General features: G+C 40.8%; 1 protein-coding gene across 3 annotated transcripts; it reads right to left on the bottom strand.

Moving 5' to 3' along the window:
* Positions 1 to 102: 102 nt before the first annotated feature.
* si:ch1073-335m2.2 (msx2-interacting protein) lies at positions 103 to 21,256 on the bottom strand. Of its 3 annotated transcripts, none has more exons than XM_066670720.1 (15): positions 20,933 to 21,256; positions 19,201 to 19,521; positions 11,671 to 12,156; positions 11,414 to 11,571; positions 11,128 to 11,328; positions 10,895 to 11,046; positions 10,667 to 10,792; positions 10,425 to 10,538; positions 10,221 to 10,334; positions 10,041 to 10,141; positions 2,631 to 9,942; positions 2,449 to 2,541; positions 2,083 to 2,280; positions 1,816 to 1,974; positions 103 to 1,361 (listed from the first exon to the last, which is right to left on the bottom strand). In XM_066670720.1, exons 1-15 carry the CDS (start codon positions 21,013 to 21,015, stop codon positions 1,230 to 1,232), a joined length of 9,750 nt encoding a protein of 3,249 aa, XP_066526817.1. In that variant the 5' UTR covers positions 21,016 to 21,256; the 3' UTR covers positions 103 to 1,229. The 3 variants fall into 3 exon arrangements, with proteins under 3 accessions (XP_066526817.1, XP_066526818.1, XP_066526816.1); XM_066670721.1 differs by having other exon boundaries at positions 11,414 to 11,574; positions 11,671 to 12,153; XM_066670719.1 differs by having other exon boundaries at positions 11,414 to 11,574; positions 20,933 to 21,255.
* Positions 21,257 to 22,819: the final 1,563 nt, after the last annotated feature.

Here is a 22,819-nt window from a genome sequence, read left to right as displayed (position 1 = left end):
TCACGGTTTAAAAAGAGCAACTAGTATTTATAACACAATAGCATTATTTAACTTGCTTAAAAATTTTAATTTCTCTTTAGATATGATGCCCTCAGGTTCAGGATAATGTCCAGCTTTTAAAGATTTCAGTTAAGTCAATTATTAGTTTGAGTGTCATGCTGGTGAATTAAAGATCCTTTTAGATTAATGTATCTTTTTACATCACAAACACAATTATTGTTTATGTCATTGTTTGGTTAGAGACATTTATTTCACACAAAATGATTTTCTCATGGAGGATCAATAAACACAAATGGTGAAATGAGAGCGTGTATGACTGTTATATTCAAGTTTTCTGGATCTTTTTTTTGTCATTTTTTATTTGAGTAAGAAAAATCAAAGTGCCCGCAACAAACCCTCACAAGAGCTGCCAGCCCAAAAAGTCTTTTAAAGTATTTACATCACAAATTAAAGTTCAGTTTCTGTGCCGGTGTTCTTTGCTCATCTCTTCCATTGGAGAATTCAGTGGGTGGTTCGTTCTGTGACTGAAAATAATAATAAAAGGGCAACTCTCCTGGGTTTAAGCCAACTCGCCAGGGTTTTTTAAATATGTAAAATATTTACAGTCCTGCAATCCAAAACCTCCAGAATACTGCAGCTGTATGACTGTTTCTGAGCCAAAACACAAGTCTGCTTTAATCTGGATTAGCAAAAAGAGCGAGTGACAAAAAGCAAGGCTGATGAGAAGATCCCCTGACACGTACATTCCCAGCGTTATTTCCCCTCCAGAAATAGCACTGACCAATGAATGTGCATGATTACTTAAAAACCCATTAGTCTGTTAACAACAGCGTCTATTATCCATCTTTTTAAAAGTTAACTGAATCACAGAATGAAGAAAAAAAATGTCCAGTTTGTCACCTTTTTTTTTCTTTTGCCTTGCTCTTCAAAACATTTAGATTTTTCCCCAAATAATTTCCATGAGCAAAAAAATAAAAATTCACCAATAAATACAAATACAGCAGAAATGGTGAAATTAGCTTTTACATAATCTGGAGTGGTGTTGCAGACTGACGAATCCTTGAGTTGACTGAGGGTCACCAGAGGAAAGACCAATTAAAGACTGATATGTAGAAGTTAAGATATCCGGACAAACAACTCTAACATCTCCAGAGGCCCGAAGTCCCTCCAGGCTGTAAAAGCAAAGGAATCGAGGTGAAGGTCTAAGGGTGTAGAGCTTAGTCTGAGGATCACACGGAGGTGATTACAATCATTAGATGAGGAGAGATGCTGGAGATTTGGCTGAGAAGGTCAGGAGCAAGTCGAGAAAGATGACTCTCTGAAAACTCACATGGAGGAAATATCTGCAACACGTAGGCAGGCTGGAAAAGGAGAACGATAAAGACAAGTTAACCACATTCCATACTGCATGATATCACTCTCAAAGTCTGCGAAGGTCTAGTTTGCTTACAACTTTTGGTCAGAATTTTTGTCTTACAGCAGTAGTTCTCAAAGTGAGGGTGGCTACGCAAATAAATGAATGATGAATGTTCGATTACTGCTAGGACTGTGTTGGAGTGAGGTGCCTGAAAATATTCTTGTCTACAAAAGGGAGCACTGCGGAAAGAAAGAGTTTGGGACACAGTGTCTTACAATAGGACATACATTGTATTATCATCTAAATATTCACCAATCTAGAACTATTTCTCCTAAGTAAGTTGTACTAGTAATTTTGGAAATGCCTTTAAACCTAAAAGGCATTTAGGGACCCATCGAAACAAACGTATTCCTTCACCCTAAACATGTATATCACTAAGGAAACCTATATGCACCCACCTGATTGGATCCAGGATTGGGCACATTTATGATGCCTGCAGCCAGCTTGGCCTTCAGGTAGTTGATGAAAGCTGATTTGAGGGCTTGAGTCTGGTTCACAACATCATCCTGATCTCGACCACAGGGCATAGCCAGCAAGAGGCAGAAGTCACTCTCACCCTACAGAGAAAAGACAGTGAGAATTAAATAAATAACATACAAGAAATGTTCATGTGTTCCTGCAAACTCTTGCAGGCAATCAATCTGCTTATCCATTCAGGAACTTACCGTCATTCTGCGAGCCACTCCCTCAAGCTGTGGTGTCTCTAACCTCATCCTCTGGACAATTCGAAGGAGAGCACCAGTCTCACAGGGCACCGGAAGTGAACGCAAGCCAAGAGCCTTGTTTCCACAAACAAAATGCAACTGGACAGCAGCTGTGTCATTCTTCAAGGCAAGCAGGCCTTGCCACACAATTGGGTATTTCTGTTTGAAGAGAAAATACAAAATTGACCATCAGAAATATAGCAGCTTAAATTTAGTACAAACACAAGATCCCAAGCAATTTGCTTAGAAATCCACCAAACACAGCAGGTAATTCTTGCATTTCCTCCATTTCTTCCAACTATAAACACACACAACCATGCAACTTACTGTCAGAAGCTGCACCATGTTGACTTGCTGGTGTCCAACATGCTCCACTTTAACTTCACCCTGTGCCTGGCTGTGGTCTTGTTCGTGAACACCCTTTGATAGACACAAACCAGCAAAGACATTAGCGCAACTCAAATGTTAAACAAGCACCTTAAGTATTCAAACTATACCGTTAAGCCTACCTGTGAGGTGTTACGTGGTGGTTGGGCAATCCCCAAAGATGCACTATCAGAAAACTGGGAGTGGACAGTGCGCAGTGCATTTGTGTACATGCCTGAATACTCAGGAAAGCCTGGCACAGCCCCAGAGGGAATCAGCTGCACTCGCTGAGGAGAAGCCATGGAAGGCACTCCACTTCGAATAGCTATTATTCCCTCCTTTCCAGTGGGTGATGATGTTCTCTTTAATTCAGATTGCTTCAAAGAGTCCTTGTCAGATATGCCCTTTTGTAACAGATGGGACCGTGGAGAGAGAGAAGCTGCAATGCTGGTGGGAGTTGAAGTCTGAGGGACAGCTTCAGCAATGTGTCCCTGGTGAAGCTCTGCAGGTTGGCGTTCAGCCTGCTGATGATGCATAAGCATTCGCATGTCTCTTGGGGATACGTTGAATCTGTCTAGAGGCAGTCCACTGTGAATTGGCCCACGGTATTCTGCTGGGATTGACTCTGGTTTTAACTGAGTCGCAGGTGGTCTTCCAAGTGCTTGGTGAAAGCGTCTTGCTTCCTCCTCACCTCCTTCGTGACCTCTTGTATTGGCTGGGTTAACTTTGAGGACCATCTCTCTGTTCCCCACAGCCTGGGGAGACGTAGGGCGCTGTTGACCAGGGGGCCAGTTTGAAGCAATGCCCTCAGAGTGAATTCCATAGTTCATCATTGAAAGAGGGGGGGTATTAACTCTCACCTCTCCCTGAGAAAGGTGACCAAGGGGAATGGTCTGACCTACACGGTGAGGTGACATTCGTCCAAGGTTGCCATGTGTACTATGAGGGGGCATGATCACTGATTGTTCAGAGTGATGTACACTTGAAACATACTGAGACATTGGGGGCAAGCCAGTGGGCAACACCATGGACACAGCTTTGGGTGATGAAGAGCCAATGGGCGATGGCACAAAAGGAGAATGGGGATGACCAGATTTACGTGGGGAACGTGGTTCTTGTTTGGGCTGAATATGTGAAGGAGCCCTATCTGTAGGTGTGCCTGGTATAAACCCAACATGATTTCCAGCTGGTGAAGGAAGATGAGGACTTATGGCAGGGCTTATAGTGGACACCCAGGCTGGTTTCACACTATCCACACAGATGGGTTCATTTCCTTCTTTTTTGGGATGCTTTACCACCATGCCATACTCTGAGGGATGGAAACCAATTACTTGCGAAGGCCCAGGTGCCTGCTGTAACCTTTTGACAACCCCACTTGGAACTGGAACATATGCATCCAATTTGTCCATTCCAGACTCCTGCTTAATAGATGGGACAATTGGCTGTGTTTTCAGGGCATGCACATGATCTGATGGAGGTAAGGAAGCTTTCGGTGTAGCTGGCTGAGAGGCACTATAAAGTTCTTGCTTGATCTGGGGCATAGACACCAACTGCTGGGATTCTATGTCCACAGCACTGGGTGGTGGGATCTGGCTGATTTTAGCACTGATTCGCTGTCGCCCCTCAATTTTTTGCCCAGAGTGACTCAGTACTACCACTCCCTCAGAGGTATTCACTCTGAGGCCTGCCGTAGGGCCTGAACTGAGAGAGGTGCTCTCTACTATATACCGCCCTGCATTTCCACCCTCCTCTCCAACTGTCGGGCCATGGTACGTGCTACTGTCTTCAATGCTAGGCTGATACATCTGCTTAGGAGGCTGTTTGTCCACAAATGGATTTCCAATAGGAATGCTGGATTTGTCCTCAGATTCAGGAGGATTACAAACTCGGCTGATGACAGAGGTAGCAGTGGAGGCAATGACAGAAATCACAGATTTCTCACTAAAGACTTGCTTTGTCTCTGGTGATGGTAGGGAGGCTGGTGTTCGAACTACAGGTTGGGCAGGAAGAGAAGACTGTCTATTTTCGTGTGGCGACCTCTTTGCATCACTCTCCCTTGCAAGCATGGTCCCAGACATAGCACAAATATCTGGTACAGGAATACTTCTCTGCTTTGTAAGAATTTTACGCAGATCACTGGTGTTTATATCATGAGAAGAATCAGGGGGTAATGTTGGGTTATCTGATGCAGCTGAAGGTGGAACTGAAGGAGAGAGCACTGTAGATTCTTTAGATTGAACTACTCTGTCAGCTGGGGAAACTGGAAGCCTGCTTAGATGTGAAGGCTTGAGGCAAATACTTGTAGGAGACACAGAAGGGGATGTACATTCATAAGGATTGGGCTGAGGCTTGATGGGAATTGGGCTTTTGTTAGCTACTGGGCGAGATGACTTAGGCAGGTCAGGCTGTTCCTTAAGAGGAACCTCTGTTGCTTTAGGAACATCAGGAACATTAACTGTTAAGTTCATATCCTGCTTAGATGTAGGAGTAATAACAACAGCAGTAGCTGGTGGCGACGTTTCTGTGACAGTTGGTAACTCGGGTATGGACTCTATTGCCTTCAGAGGGAGACTCTCCATGTCTGCTACCGTATCTTTATTAACTTCCTTTCTGTTAACACTGGCCTTTTGGCCTTTGGCTCTCTTCTGGGCTTTTGCTCTCCCTTTAGCTCCTTTCCTTGGTGTTCCTGTGTTAGAGGTTTCCTCCCGAATGGTAGCAGAATTGCTTTCATCACTTTTAGCATCTTGGACTAACGTCTGAATAGGAGGGACTGAATCCATAACAGAGTTCATGACTGGGTCTTGCGGCAGATTGTCTTCAGATGTGATGGAATCTATAGCAGCAGCAAGTTCAGTTTCACTAGCTGGATTCGCAGGCTTTTCAACTTCTGGTTCATGCGCAGGTTCCTCAACAAGGTTAGACAAAGGAGGATCAGCCTCTGAAGGGCTTTTAAACTGAAGTGGAGTGGGCTCTTCTGTAAGTTTGGCAATGTTCTCCACAGCTTGTTCAAGTTCCAATTCACGAGATAATTCCTCATGGGGGTCTTTAACTTTTGTGGGAACTGGTACAGAGTCTTCTTTAGAATCAGCATCGTCCAAGACATTTTTCTCAAATCTAGGTTCTAGAAGATGCTCTTTAGGGGATGCAACTACAACACTCTTTTTAGAAATATCATCATGGCCTGATTCCGTCTCACCTGTCTGAAGCCTTACTTTTACTTCTGTTACATCAAGCCTGATTCTGAGATTTTTCAGACCAAGAGATTTATCCTCAGCCATTAGCTTTGAATTGCGATTTAGTCGAGTTGGCTTCGTCTTTCCACTTTTATCCGAAGTAGCTTGCTCTTGATTTGAATCTAGTTTGTCTTGGATTCCAGTGCCTTTATCCACTGGTGTAATTTTATCTTTATCTTGCTTTGCTTCTACAGTAGTTTGTGGTTTGTTTTTCTCCTTTGACTCATTTCCATGTGAAGGATCAGAATCAGGCTGGTTAGTGCTGGCTTGAGAGTCAGCGTCCAACTCAGAGGATTCAACCTTCTGAGTGTTATCCCCTGACATTTTATCTAGTTTGTCTCCTTTTTTCCCAACTCCAGACACAAGGGTAGCCTGACTTGCTGTTTTCTGTAAATAGGGGGAATGTTTGCCCTTGCCCACCTTAGTGACAGCTTCACTGCTACCAGTTTCATTTGCATCACTCTCTTTGGTCTCAGTTATTTTTGCCCGATCACTTTTTCCAGCCAGTAAATCATCTACTTGGCGTCGATTTTTAGGTGGACGTCCTCGTCTTAAAGTTGCTGGTGCACTTACAGTTTCTTGTTCAGGCTGCTGCTGTTGTCCACTATCTTTGTCTGACCCACGCTTACGTGCAGAACGTGGTGATTCAACATCCTTGCCAGTTTGTGGGGCAGATTCACCCTCAACTACAGTTGCATAAACAGAACGCACATTCCTACGCCTTGCCCTTACAGGGGGTACACTTTGCTCTACGTTTTGCTCTGGGTCAGGGCTATGGATGGGAGACTTACCAGATGACTTTTCTGAGGTTGCTTTACCTGGCTCTCCTCTTGGGGAAGATGAACGCTTAAGCTTTTCGCGATCAATACGTTCACTCTTTCGTGTACTTTGCTTGTCTGGTGTGCTTGATGTAGTCAAAGGCGCTACTGCGGGTGTAGGTGATGTCTTGACTTTCTTGTTTCTTGACCGTAGTGGAGGAGAGAGTGGTTCCTCAACAGTTTCAACACATTTTGAGTCAACGTCTTTAACTGAAGGTTCAGTTTCTGTAGCTAAAGGCTCAGGTTTTTCTAACTTATCTGATTCATCTACAATCATAGGGGATGGAGAATTCTGTAGGTCAGAAAGCTCAGTTTGGGTCTCATTTTCTGGGTCACAGCTCACTTGTATATTAGTGGCTTGTGCATCACTCTTGGGGAACTGCTCAACATCTCTGTTTTGGGCTGATTCCACATTATTAGTTGGACTTAATTTTATCTCATTCACTAAAGGCTTCGTCTCTTGATTTTGTGGGCTGTTTGAGTCTTTGATCATTTCTTGAGGCACTGAAGGAGATGCAAATAGCTGTTCAGACAGTTTTTCTTCTTTTGCTGATAGATCAAGTTGCTTAGGCGAAGGAGCCTGGATGTTTTTTGTTTCCAGTTGGGGTGATACTTCTTTAGCGGTCAACACAGTGGGTAATATTTGAGTTTCTTGAACAGAGTTAACATTAAGCGTTTGGGCAGGGCTTGTCTGAGGAGCTTGTACAGGGCTAATTGATTTAACTTCATTTCGCTGTATGTTAGGTTCAGTATTATGTGGTTGGGATACTTCCTCAACATCTTGAGATTTTTCATCATGTTTTCCATCCACATACTCCACTTTCTTAGATTCATGTTCAGTCTTGTCTTTTACCTTCTGTTGCTGCAGCCTTGTTAACTCTAAAAAGCGATCATGGAAGAGTACCACTGGTTCCGAATCAGGCTGACTCTCCCCTTGTCCTTGTTGGGCACCTGGATAACCTGCACCAAGTTCAGGATCTTCATGTTTTCGCTCAAGATGCTGAAGGCGTCTTGAGTCTTGCTCAAAGATAGAACTGTGAAGAAAGCGAGATGCAAAGAGCTCCCTTCTCTCCTGTTCTTCTGGCTTAGGATCTTCCTTTCGGTCATCTATTTTATCCTCAGACTCACTTCGTATTTTCTTTTTCTTCATGTACCAGGAAGGTGTTGGTCGTGGCGTTGATTCTACCTTTTCTGTATCTTTTCTGCTTCTGAAAGTAGCAAAATGGGAATCACTATCCAGGAATGACCAATTATCTTCTCTGGATGAGGACAAGGATTTTGCACGTTCTAGCAACGCTTTAGTATCTGGTGTGATTGTCTGGTCAAGTGCAAAGGAATAGAATTTATTCCTTTCCAGAGAGATGGTTAGCTTAGATTCAGAGAATCTGTCTCCACGATGTCTTTCTGGGAAGGACATTGAGGTTGACGGCATAGGAGAGATGGGTTTATGTTCTCTATCCTCTTCAGAATCTGACCGTACCTCACCAGGCTCCAAATCAGGCCAAAGTCCATATTCCAAATATTTCCGATTTAATCGTCTTTTTCCTGAGCTCCTTGAAAAGTCAGGTAACAAGTCATGCTTCAATCGATTTTCCCATCGCTTCTGTTGCTCATCCAATAGAGGTGTGCTCTGCTTAGACACCTGGGCAGCATGTATCCGTTTAAGGTCCAGGTCTGTGTGAGCATTTTCCTCAGGTTTAGACTGTTCTTTTACTTCCTTAGGGAGAAGGGGCACTTCGGTAAATTCATCCTCTGCATGTTGAGGGACATGTTGAAATCTTGGAGAATGTGTGTTGTTCCATTCCGAGTCTTCACTCTTTGGCCGGGAAGTTCTGTAAACACGTTCTCTCTTAGCAGTCGCATCCATTTCAAAATGCTCCTGTTTCTTGCTCTTACAAGATGGAGAGTTATCTGTGACATCCTGTGGTGGCTTGCCTACCTCATGCACCAAGCTACGGTGTTCAAAATCTTCTGTGTCCACACACTGACTAGACTCTGGTTTTCCTGGTTTATCAGACTCTTGGAGCTGCTGCTGAAGTCTTCGGTTTTGCTCCATTTGCTTGCGATAACTCTGGGAAAGATCAATGTCCAAATAATCTTCCCGTCCCTTGTCCTTTTCTGGGGTTTCATCTTTGGACAATTGTCTAGGTACACTAGGTCCGAGTAGAGATTTTGGGTCTGACAACTCCACGTTAGACTCAGAATGCTCTCCTTGGCGTACAGAGGAGATCTGAGATTCAACTCTCACAGTGTGATCCAACTCTTCTCTTTGACTCAAATGAGAAGGTATCCTCTCAGACTTAGACTTAGGAAATTCCCTTTTCTGTGCCTCTTTTTCTAATGTTTTTGCATCAGTTTCTGCCTCCTTTGTGAAAGATGAATTTGCCCCAATGTCTGTAGGTTGGCCAACCCCAGCATTCTGTTCATCTTCAAGACGTCCTCTCTTCTGCCTTATGGTTTTGCCACTAGGATCACCAAAACGTCTTTTTCGTGCTGCAAGCCTATCAGAATCCATGGTGGGCTCCTTTACTTCATTCCCAGGCTCAGATTTTAGATGCTTTTTTGATCTTCCTTTGCTGTCTTTATCCAATGACTCACTTTTAACTTGCTCAAGTTTTTCACCTTTTTGGGGCTCAAGGCGTAACGCAGGATCTAAAGGCGAGGGCTCGTTTTCAGCTTTATGTCTCTGTCTTTCTGTGCCATCCACTTCAGCTTTAATTTTTCCAGAATTAGACTCTAAACTGGGCTCCCTGTCTGCTTCAGATCGAAGAATGCTAGGAGACTGCACTTTTCCCCTTCTTGACTTTATTTTCTCACCCTTCTCTCTGTCTGTTTTTTCCTTGCGTCTACCTCGCTTGCTTTTCTCTGCCCCACTTACACGATCTGTCTCTGCCAGCTCTATTTCTCTCTCCAGACTCTCTGTCTTGTAATCCACTGGAGACTTTTCAGGCTTTTCAAATGTGGGTTGTGGTGGTGATAAAGAGCTGCAGCTGCCACTTCTCTCGGATGAGTGCCTGTACACACGGCGCTCTGCTTCTCTTGTAACACGCTCAGATGGTGACGGGGAAGCCGTGGGGGTTATAGGGCGTCGCTGATGGGATGGACTCCATCGTCCACGGTCTGCCTCAAAACGTTCACGTTCTCGCTCACGTTCCCTCTGGATGTAGCTGTACTTTCTGATGTCTTGCTCAAAAGGATCGCGGTAATCTCTGTATTCACGAGGGTCTTCATGGTAGCGCGGGTCATAGTGGTCAGCTTGGTAATGGTCAAGTTCTGTGTAACGTTCACGACTGCGAGCAGGGTAGTCTCTGCGAGGATCTTCAGCATAAATTCCTGGTGTTCGAACATTTTCATAGTATGCCCTCTCTGCGGAAAATTCGTGATATGGAGGTCTTCGATCATCTCTGATAAAAGAGATTTAAAAAATTGATTAACATCAGAGTTGTCAGAAGTCAAATAAATAGGACATCCACATATTTGAGAAGTCTTGCCATAGGTTTACCTTCTTTCTGTAGGGATTTCATAAAAGTCACGGATATCCTGTCCCGAGGCCTGCATAGAGCGATAGAATGCCATTTGGCTTTCCTGACTAGCAAAATCAACCTGCAGAGAAGCACATACCAAAGTCAACACAATTATCTATAAACACAAAGTTATGAAATGAAAGAGAAACTTGTAGTACCTTTATTTTGTTGCCACCAATCTTCCATCCCTTGGTCTCTCTTACAGCAGCTTGTGCAAAATCTGTGTTGTTGTACAAGATAAGAGCCATTCCCTTCATTCGGTCAAACACAACCTAACAAACAATTAAATCAGTTAATGAACAAGAATTAAATCAGTTAGTAACAATTCTAGCTGAACTATATACATCAGGTATGTCAAGTACCTTGACCACATGTCCGTAGCGACAGAAGTGTCGAGTGAGGTACTGCTCTGTGATGTTAGAGGACAGGCCATCTAACCACACACAGGTTGTTGGCATACTCTTCCCAAACCCAAGCTGCAAAGAGCAGTTTTTTTCCAATTGTTCAACAAATATTTTCCACAACAAAATGACATTCTGAACATGCTTAGAAAAAAAAGCTTTATATGATGTTTCTAGATTCATTTAGTTATTGTTCAACATACCTTAAGTCTGTTGGTACCCAAGTATTCTCCATCCATTTTCTTGATGGCCTTACAAACGCTGGCAATGTCAGAATACTGCACAAAGGCATACTGAGGAACTCCATTAACCCGTTTTATATCAATATCCTGGAAAGAAAGAACATATTAATTGTAAATTAAAGTCTAAATAGTATAATCAAATTCAAATATTTCTGATTGTGCAAGGAATAATGTTCTGAAAACAATTACCACTATCTCGCCAAAGCGCTGGAACACATCAAGTAGCTGCTGGTAGTTTGTAGTCTTCTCCAGATTTCCAATGAACAACGTTCTAGTTGCCTTTGGGTGAAACTCATCAATCCGTCCATCCAAGGGACGGAATTCGTTTTCACTTTCTGTCTCTGAGAGAAGACATTGGACTTAACAAACCAGCATCAAGCTGCACCAATCTCTAAATATTTCTAAACTTGTACAGTACATACCAGGGCCGTTCCAAGCAGTCACCTCAATCAGCATTCCAAAGAAAAGCTTTCCTTTAGACACGCTAAGGGCTTTCTCCTGGTCCTCTTGCTGTCTAAAGAAGACTAAGCCATAACGTTCCTCTGATGCACCATGAATCTGTACAGATGTCACCTTCCCATATTTCTTAAACTCATGGAAAAGTCCATCCTTCAAACTTGTGTCTAGGGACAACAAGAAAAAAAAATTATATCTGAAATTTGACATTAGTGCACTGCTACAAAACACAGTTTATAGTCCAATACTAACCTGTCGATCGCACAGGAAGGTTCTGGACCCTGATGCCAAAGCTCCTACGAGGTTCATCACAATCCAGCGACAATGCCGGAGGAGCAGGAGGAACATGAGTTGCTGCAGATTGAACTGAACGAGCTCGTGAACCCTCGCTAGAACTGCTGTTTGAGTCACTGCTGCCAAGTGACGGAGAGAAAACAACTTCCTTAGAATATAGAAACTACTAAATGTACAGAAACAGGTCAGTCACAATTACAATTTAAGTGCTGTACCTTCCACTGCCTGTGCTGCTTGTGCTGCTGACAGAGTCAGAGCTGGATGATCGGCTCCGGGACTGAGACCGTGGCCCTCTTCCCGGGGAGGCCGCAGTCCGTTTGGGTGAGTGAGGGGCTTTGGGGGTCTGGGCAGGGGTCCGCTGTGGTGAGGGGTGTCGTGACTGTGAGGAGTGTGAAGAGCGGCTGCGACGGTGATGGTAATTCCGGTCAACTCTGCGCCCCCTATCATCACGGTAAGGATCACGGCGTGCTGAGCTGGTCAGGGCAAATGGGTCACGAATCCGAGACTCAAAGTGAGCTTCGGGAGTTTCAAAGCCCCCGGTGATGGCGCTAACTGCAGCACCAGGAGCAACACCAGTGGCAAAGACAGCACGATCACGATAATAGTCCGAGTTGTAGTGTCGCGGCCGCTCGAAAGCAGCGCTGCGATCATGGTGTCCATATGGACTGGGCTCGTATGCTCGCTCACGAGTCTCTGAGCTGCTGCAGGGATGAAAGAAAAGAGGAAGAGGAGGAGAGAAGATGGGAGAGGTGACACATTCAAAATCAAATCAAAATTAAACAGTTTAATTGTCCATGCAAAAACATGAATACAGGTAGTTGTATGCAAAAAAGTTTGAATATCCCCAAGTCAATATACAAACCTAAGAAAAATATTTTCTAAGAAAACATATTGAACGCATACACTAAATGCTCTACTACTAATACTAAATACTTCTGCATTTGTTAGTGCACAATTTCCAAATTGATCCGTTACCATACGAGTCTGTTATTGCATATTGTACAACATTTTGTTTTGAGTCGATAAAAATCACAACTCAACAGTTGCCAAACACACAAACATATAGTCTTACATTACGAAGATTTGGGGTGTCCAAATGTTTGCGTATAACAGTAGGACATGGTGCAAACATTTAAAAATAAAATTAAGAAAAACATTTAACATTTCTGCCCTGGGAAGTAAATGCAAACAAAAATTTTTAGTTTGTTTATTTCCAAATAGTGAACAATTAGCAGATCTTTTTTTTTGCTGCTTTCAACATTGTATGAATTTACTTCATCAAAGACAGTGACGCAAGGCAAAGACTAAAACAAGGGCTTTAATAAACCTGAGTTGTGAGGCATCACGTTGCCACAATAAATTTAATTGACTTAGAGGACCTGTTATTAAAAACCCACCTTGATCAGTGCATGTGCATGTTAATGTGTGTATCTAGAGCCCACCAACCAACACACGGTGAAACAAGATCACCCAGTCAGTTTTCTGTGCTTTGCCCAAGTCAGAAAACACGGGATAAAATGAGCCATTCTGACTCTGCTCTGCTTCTGACATCAAGTCATAGGTTTGAAAATGTTGCAAATATAAAAAGGCTATTTTAACATGCAAATTATCTGTATTTACATTAATGTTTAGTCTTTTCCAAGCAAATAAATATTTACTGCCCAGATTAATCTAAAACTTCTGTACAATAGTTTAACTAGCACTTTATTTTAAAGGAACAATCTGTAATATGTTTACTGTACTTAGTCATAAAATGTCTAGGTTGTGTGATTAAGGAAATAGTCTAATTTGAAGCACTGAGAGCAGCCGTGAAGTAAGCATATGAACAGAAATGATGTTAGATTTTAATTGGACCTAAAAAGTCTCAATGCCCTTCTAAAAATCTCCATGACCAGAGACAGTGTAAAACGAGAGGAAACTCTGGCCATGTGTTTGAAAAGTGGAGGCAGCTTAGAAACAATAAAACTACCAAGACAGATCCAGAATTGACTTATTTCCTCCTGAACTGGTAACAAAAGATATTTCTGTAAAACATGTAGAAGTGCAAACACCTATGTATAGATTAAGTTTGTGTGTTTTATATAAAAAACTAAGGTATAGCACGTTTGAAAGGTGTAAGGACAGTGCCTTATACAAAGAACATGAATAACAACATGATTGAAAAGTGCAAGTTAGTTTGTTTTTAAAAAATGCAGATTGTGGTTTTTTTCTGTGGTGTTTTAAACAAATTAAGGAGTAAGAGTTGTATTTGAAAACCCTTGCAAATTTGCCTATTTAACTTGGAATTGATTATTTTAATGTGGAAGCTCGGTAATACGCTGCAAATATAAGCGTTTCATTAGTAGGTAGATGTTTGTGACATTATTTACACTTGGTTGTGTGTTTTAAATAGATAGAATTGGAAATAAGTGTTTCAAAACGAGTTTTGTTTATAAAACCTAGTGCTAGCTTTAGCTTAGCTATCAGTTTTAGGTGGAAATGAGTATTCAACTAAGAATCTGGAGAATAACCCCAATAAGACTCTTAAACTGGGCCATTTAAGGTGAAACTAAATGCTTGAATATGAAAACTGTGAATAAGAAGCAAGACATATGTCTTTATATGTCATTTGACATATAAGTTTGAAGGTGAAACAACACCAGTCTTGTCTAGTATATATTTTAATGTGGCAGTAGCATATTTTAAAACGGCAGTGGTAATTTCAATTTTTGCCTTTTACTTAAATAGGTAAATGCTTAGTGACATTAGATTTGAGCAGATAACGATAATACTATAAACTGCAATATTAAAAATGTGAATGATATCTCAAAATGAGGGCGGTACTTACAGTGCGCGCTGTATCAAATTTCTGTTCTGTGTCTTTAAGAACATGGCCAAATATCTTTGGGTGCTGTGGGAGCTCACTGACTGGAAATGTGACAATGAATGGAGAAAAACAAGACCAGTAGCCCACCACATTTGTGAGTTTAGCGCTGAGCTTGTGTTAAGAGAGGAAGGATGAAAATAGACAAAATACTCAGAAGACATTTCACTTGACTTTATGCTCACAGGTATGAGGATTTAACCTCTAATTTTCCGTGATTTGAGCCTCAGTTTGCTGGAAATTGTGCACTGTAGTGTGCTAAACCATGTGCTTGTAAACAGTGTAGAATTATCTTATTTTGCTTTATTTGTAACTTTTCTCTTCCTCCAAACCCAGTCGCTGAAATTTTCTCTTTACGAAACAGGTTTTTTTAATCAGTGTGTGTGTTGGTTTTCACTTTCAGGCTGTGCTGAGCTAAACTGCACAGCACAAACACTCAAAACCCTTCACTCAATTTGTGCTCACAGATAAGGCTCAGTGCAGCTCGATAGTGCACCCCCCACACGGTAATACTGTATACCGCGATAACATTTTGAGATCATATGACGATATGAAAAATGACACTGCCCATCCCTAAGGAAATTTAATAAGCTCAAATAAGAACCAAATATTTGAGTACAAAAATTGTGAATAAAAAGCAAAGGTCTGCCTCCCAAAACGATATTTATGATGGAAGGAAATTTGATGAGCCTTGTCTAGTCAATTTAATTTAATGTGGATTTGGATAGTAAAGGCTTGTAAATGCAGGAAAATGGCAGCTGCTTGTTCACCATTTGTTTTTGCCTTTCTCTAGCATTTTCTGTGTAAATATGTTGATTATGGCACATTCTTTTTAGCTATTATGGTCCATAGTTCTTGAACTTATCTCTTGCTTGTTAGTGTAAGTTCAGATTTCCTCAAACTGGCAACCTGGTTGAGTTTGACATCTAAGGAGGAGAGGGGAGGAGGCAGACCGATCTTTCTATTGTTTTGAAATTGTATTGTAGTTCTCATTTTAAAAGACATTGTGTCAGTATTTCAGATTGCCTCTTTAAAGAGAGTGTTAAATATTAACCAACATTCCCAAAAACTAAGCTGCCCTCTACACGACACACGAGATTCATAAACAAATATTGAAATGTGTCCTCCCGCACTGTGTTTATAAATAAATGCAAAATCCAACAACCAAGTCTGTCTTAATTTTATATTAAATTATAATTCACTCTTTATACTTTAACTATGCTATCAATTAAAATATAATTTGTCTGGATTACTCTCTATTAATGTGAAATAACTGGCAAACTCAGGGCAATGGTGTTTACACAGCCTTGAATGTATTCCTTCATTTGAATGTTGAGGGTATGCACAAAAGCACTGGATGGAAAAGGCTATAATACAAATTTGCCTCAAAATTACAAAAGAATTAGTTGAATATTTTGTCTGATCAATAATGAGACATGCAAAAAAATGCAAAGAGATATTTGAAATAAGTGATGACACCAGGAAGGAAGGAGAAACTGAGGTCAAACATGCAAATTAAAGTCCCTGGCTGCATTTTAATATTGTAAATATTGCATTAAATTAATAAGGGCACAAGTAACAGTGATTCATCTTCATAAAACTACTGTCTTGAGATATAATGAGGTTCTGTACAAGCCTATTTTCACCATGGCTACCCAATTTGGTTGAGGTGCATAAACTGCTTCATTTAGGGACTATTTGCTGCTTTTCGATAAAATATCTTTCGGTTACATTAAAATAGCACGGGGATCCATATATAGGTTCAAAAGGATTCGCTTTTTGATTAAATTAATTATAGACTAGCAAATCTGATGCGCATGTGTCCTTTTTAAATCAGGTATTGGGGTAAGCCTAATAATACGAAGTCAGATAATAGTAATATTCAAGATCAGGTAGTGCTGGGTGATGAGTGCAAATCAGTATCGCGATTAATTGTACATTTTACCACAATTACAATTAATTAATTCTTTCATTCATTTATTGTCTGTAACCGCTGTCCAGTTCAGGGTCACAGTAGGTCCGGAGCCTACCGGGAATCACTGGACACAAGGTGGGAACAGACCCTGGAGGGGGTGCACATCCTTCACAGGGTGACAAACTCACACATTCACACCTATGGACACTTCGGAGTAGCCAATCCACCTACCAACATGTTTTTTAAGACCGTGGGAAGAAACCAGAGCACCCAGAGGAAACCCACGGAAAAATGGGGAGAACACACCAAAACTCCTCACAGACAGTCACCCAGAGTTGGATTCAAGCTCACAACTTTCAGGTCCAAGGAGTTGTGAGACTGCGACACTACTTGCTGTGCCACCGTGCCACCTCCAATTACAACTAATGAATGATTATTTTGTTTTTGTATTTATGTCCCTCATGGTTCAGTGATGAGGCTTTTGCTGTAAATATTAAAGCTGGGATATTTTCTCTAATGTTGCTGGGAGCTTGTTCCTTTCGTTTTTCCAAACCACAGACGCTGTGTTTTAATTTGGTACGTGCTGCTCGAGTCGCTCGGTAAGATTCTGCTTTTAGTTTGCTTCCATGTGGCAGAAAGGAGCAGAATCATGTGACTACAGCTTGGTAGCCAGGTTTTAAAAGGGACAGTACATGAACATACAGTGGGGACATAACTGAATAAAAATAATCTATATAATTGATATAGACAAGATTTTGTCGATTAGAAGTTATGAACTTCGCCCAGCCTTAAGATCAGGAGTAAAATTACAATGTATTGTCTAAAATCAACCATGACATGGACTGCATGCTAAGAGGTGGTACTTTTAGTTTTATAATCCATTTTATCAATAGTTTGACAACTGTACAAATTAGTGCATATGTCACTAAAAAGTTAATTAGTTAAACTAGTACTGGATATTATTTGTATGTTTTGTCCACTCCAACTTAACTGCAAATGCCTTCATATAACTATTAAGTTATATCTTGACCGTTTCAAACAAACAAACCTAGGATTAGAGAAATAAAATCCTGAAATATAGATAATTTAAAAACAGCAAAAGCTGACATTCACGAGCGCAAAAGCACAGGGAAGAAAGAACAGAAGGAGAAGAGGGAGTCAGAGGTTAATAAGCCAAACTATTGGTTCAGAAAGAAACTATAAGGTCTTTCTGTCCAAATATGGAGATTATTATTATTTTTCTAAAAGCTTTAGAGTTAGTGGGGATAAAAGAGGAAAGAAACAAGGTGCATATCTGGGTTAGAAAGCGCTAAAGGTGCACAAGGCAGGGCAATACCAACCTTTTCAGAGAAGTAAATGAACCTACATATTCCAAATACAATTTAGGCGGGCAAATGTGTGAGCCAAAAAAATGCTGGACTGAAATATGAGGCATTTTCTGTGCCGTAGTTGCAGTCACAATAAAAAGATCCTCAAAGCATGGCCAAAAATCTACTGCTCTGACTAAAATGTTCTCAAAAGTTGGAAGAAATGTATTTTAATCCTCCTATATCCTCTTTATAGTCACCTAATAGGCGAGAAACGACAAAAACAACAATCCTTCCAGAGGTCACTGAAATATATCCATGTTCTCTGTTCAGCCAAGGAGTAATCCCAACATCAGTTTCAGGGCAGGACACAAGAATAAAAACTTCAGGTTCAGCTTCTTGAACCGACAAAAAGAGAATTTCTTCACATGTAGACAAAAAAATATTAATCCCAGTCTGTAGCAGGAACTTACTTCCGTCAAATGGCAAATTAGTCACGCTTTGGGATATCCCTTCACTTTAAGCCAGTATACAGAAAATCCTCTGGGTTGTAGAGTACCTTCCATAAATTAGCAGATGCTTCTGAAGTCCATTTCAAAGCCCACTGGAGTTGACTGGACTGACAGGTACATCCACATTAAGGTTTGGTAATCCAGCAGCCCGTATATCCAAAAACAGGGTTAGATCCAAGATCATAGCAGAGAAATACTTCTTCGTCTATCCAAATGAAAGGTCTTCTGGTCTTCTCTTTGACTTCTCTTGGTGCACTCCAAAATTATCCCAAAATATCCATCATTTTTCCCCTTTTGTCACATCTTGTGTTTATTTCCCGCCCTGAACATGACTAGCAGTTAAAAACGATGGAAAATGTGGAGGAACTGACCCCGAACAAATACTCCACATGGAATGTCAAACCTCACCTTCTGACTTCTCTTAAATCCAATGCCCCTTTTTTAAAAATCGGATCTTTTGACATGTCCTAAATCCATTGGTGTAGTAAATATCCAGGGTTGGCACAGCACCATGAAAGACAGAGTTAGCACAATGACCAGATGGAAGATGGAAAACAAACTGAGCAAGGAGGAAAAAAAAATTACTGATTCTTGAGAAGAATTGAATGAAACTAGCTTCATGTTATAAAAAAAGCAAAAGAAAGGAGAAAAACAAACAAAAAAAAACAAAAAAAAAAAAAACACCACGTACGTAATTAATCCACCAATGGCATGGCAAATACTTCCAGGCAGGTGATCCGAGGAAGTACAGGTAATATCCAACTCTCTGGGAAAGGGGAAAACGCCTAAAATCCAAACTCACCAGATAGGTCCCCGCGATCATGATATCCAAACTCACCAGGATATTTATCCACAGGAGTAATATCCAGCTCGGAGAAAACACATGGCTTACACAGTAATCCCAAATACTGAAAATCATCTCACCTTATATCCACACATTCTTAAAATGATAAGAGATAAGGGTTAATAATTCCATGAGTGATGTCAGGCCTCAAAGAATGAAGAGGGGGAGATCCCTAGCCTTCGTTCATTCTCTCTTTTGTGATTAACCCGAGAACCTTAGCACCCTTTGACAGTGGGGGGAAAAAACTGCTTTAATTTGACACCATCGTCCCCCTGCAGTTCAGAGGGAGACTTCGTCCACTTACCCGTCTAATCTGCGTTCATAGCGCCCCTCTCTGGTGTGGAGAGAGACTGTGGGTCCGTAAACTGGCCCCACGGTGGTTCTTGAGAACCCCGAAACCTCCCTCCCATGACTGCTAGAGGGCGAGCCGTCGTCCAGCCCGCGAACCGCGCTGGGGACCGAGCCCGGTTCATTGTAATCAGTGCGAAGGTCTCTGTCCCCCATTTTATTGACAGCATTGTGAGCTTTCTGTGCACTTTTAATATCGACAAAATCCACAAAGGCTGCCACGCCGCCCTCCGAACCTCGCTTCCGGAGGACCTTAACACTCTCCACCCGGCCATACCTGCGGAACAACACAGTAGTGAGGAATAAGATCAGGTTGATCACACTGCCAAAACAAGACCTTGAAATGGTTTGCTTGTGATATGTTATCTTCTGAGAATACTTTTTCACAATTTAACAAATGAGGGACAAACTAAAATCTGTATTGGTTAAATAAATCCTATAGATTTGTGGGGTTTTTTTTCAACTAAATTGCAAGAAGTTTTGAACTCAAATGTATAGAAATAAAACATAGCTTTACTGTACATTTAAAATTTGCTTTAACATTACCATTTACAGTTTATTTTCCTTAAATTGCAAACTGTCCAATTTCATTTTATGTCCCTTTATTTAAAATAACTTCATCATTAGACTGCATAGTATTTATGGGATGCCTCCTTGCCAATATATATCAAATAGTTGATTTTGTGACGCCACAAAAAACATTACATTCAAAAATAGGCTTTCTGCAGCTTCGTGTCTATATATGGACTGTGTGAACTGAATTACGCTGTTCAAAATTTACGTTAGATCTGTCGTATTTTTGTCGTTTTCCTCAGTTTGTACCCTTTAATGTTTCAAACAAAAACCCTTCAAACATTAAATATATCGCACTGACTCCCGTCTTTTGGGTTTAAAGCGACCAACTAACCTTAAAACGTATCGCTATCGTCAAAACATAACTCAACATATCAATCTACATCTCCACAGCTTCTTTATTATTTAGAAGTAGTTTACAGCTCCCAAAAACTATATTTATGAATTTAAGTCTACTAAGTATTTATTTAGGCTTCGTATGAAGCTTAGACAGTGTTAGCCTAGTTTGCTTGGTTTATCCAATCAAAACAGATCGAAAAAACCTATATAAATTGCCTTTTGACTAATACAACTGTTACTATTTGTGTTTAAATTATCCCTGCCTTTCTGTGGCTTTACAGATTTTGAGTATTATTTTTGGTTTATGTAAGAAAAACGAGTAAACCAGCGGAGAGAAAATGAGAACGGGGAGCTAACATTAGCTCGTTCAGACTGGAAGAGCGGGTTAAAAGGTCGGAAAACGCGGGATAAAATGTTCGTGACTGATTTTTGAGGGGTAAAAGTGCAAATGTTTGTGTTTATACAACTTCATAAAATTCCAAAATCCAAAAATAAGCCATATTTTACAATTTAATTCGATTTCGTTTAATCGCGCCCATAAACACGCGGCTCGGATTTGGCTCCTGCTTGGAATTTTTCAGTTCCACCTTAAATGGCGCAGGTCGGCCATGGAACCCGTGTCATTTAAGGTGGAACGGAAAAAAAACAAGAAAAAAACAATACTTGAAGGCTTCGTCTGCATATAGGAGGCCGTGTCGAGCATTAGCTTAGCCTAGCCTAGCTTTAGCATCAGTCATAAAAAACACCTATTTACTTAAAAAAATAAAAATTCCTACCGTTTAAAATGCTCGACGATTTTCTCCTCCCGGACGTGTTCGGGTAAATTTCCCACCCAAAGGTGTCTGGTTTCCCGAACCATTCTGTTTCGCCCGTTGCCCGCTCATGCAGCTCCTTCGCGGCTTTTATTTTTTATTCTCATTTAAAAAGATACACACGAAAACGCACACTCTCACAAAACCCCTACACACACTCTCTTCTCCACACACACACTTGCAGGAGGCTTTTCCTGGCCCAAACGCAGGCGTGTGAACTCGACTGGTTGTTCGTGAACGCGCAGGCGTGTGAACTCCACTGACACGGGAGCGCGCAAAGCGTGTGAACTCCAAGGAACAGGCAGCGAGCCTGTGCGCGCACACGAGAAGATCAGGTTTGTGGTTTTGTCGTTACACATATCAGCCAATACATTAAAACAAGTCCAGTGCTTATGCAGTTACTGTCCGTTCTCTCGGCTACACTGTCCACACAGGCGCCCTCTGTAGGTCTACGATTACAGACTGTTGTCCATCTGTTGCTCTACATGCTTTGTTAGCCTTGTTTCACCCTGTTTGTCAATGCTCAGGAACCCACAGGACAGGTATGATTTGGGTGGTGGATCATTCTCAGCGCTGCAGTGACACTGACGTGGTGGTGGTGTGTTAGTGTGTGTTGTGCTGGTACAAGTGGATCAGACAGCACTATGGAGGAGCAAAACTGCCAAAATAAATAAATAAAGACTCAATAAAATTAACTTCCTCCATAATAATGTTAATAAATATAAAATAAATTAAATCAGTAAAATAAAATGTAAAATAATAATATTGAATATGAAAATAATAAATAAAGCCTTACATAAATTAAAATGTCTGTTTGCCTGCATGTGCATTTAATTTATTTTCTTTCCTGACTATCATCATCATCATCATTTTCTTCTCCGCTTCTCCATTTCAGGGTCGCGGTCTTTCCTGACTAATGTATTTTTAATTTTTCAAAAAATTATTTCTTATTTATTAGTATCATTTTATTATTTCTTCATTTTTATGTATTGATTTTATTATATATTAATTTATTTTTATAACTATGTATTTTTGGCATTCATTTATTTCCACGTTTATTTTTTTCTGTTTTCTTATCTCTTATATGATAATAAGGGGGCTGTCCATCAATGATGTCACAGAGTCTACATTTTTTGCTCCCAGAGACGGAGCTTCTGGAGACAGTTCCCTTGGCGCAGCCCCTCTGTCAGCCTCTCTGGAGCTGTGTGACTGCGACACTACCTGCTGCGCCACCGTGCCGCCCCCAAATACAAATTCAGAAAATGTTAAATTAAAAAATACATTTAATATAAATACATATAATATAAAAATGAATATTGCAATTCATAAAAATTGTAAATAGATAAATATATTGAGTAATAAACAAATGCACAAAATGTAAAAATATGCATAATATACAGATTTATTTATTTGTTTTTATGTCCCATATTAAGTCATGCATTTATTTTTACATTCCTCTTTTTTTTTATTAATTTATTTTTAATTTCAGCAGGTTTAGTCCTCCATACTGCAGTACTGCTGTAGTTTTTAAACCCTGTGTTCACTCACTGCCCACTGTTACACACATATACCTTGTTGTTCCACCTTGTAAATGTAAAGTCAAAGACGGTAGCTCATCTGCTGCTGCAGTTTGTGTTGGTTGTCCTCTAGTTCTTCATCAGTGGACATCGGACATTGCCCAGGGGTTTAACAACACCAGCAGTATTGCTGTGTCTTATCCACTCATACCAACACACCAGTGGAGAAAGGACAGTGTAGGAGAGGGCTTTTGCACTTTAAAAACTTTTCTCTACTAAAGCTCTCACTATAAAAATATATATAAAACAGATATTTTATGACAGGTACATAAAA

The sequence above is a fragment of the Hoplias malabaricus genome, chromosome 5 (genome assembly GCF_029633855.1).
Source record: "Hoplias malabaricus isolate fHopMal1 chromosome 5, fHopMal1.hap1, whole genome shotgun sequence".
NCBI lineage: Eukaryota > Metazoa > Chordata > Actinopteri > Characiformes > Erythrinidae > Hoplias > Hoplias malabaricus.
The sequence above is the reverse complement of the archived record's forward strand: the minus strand, read 5'-3'. Positions and strand labels throughout refer to the sequence as shown.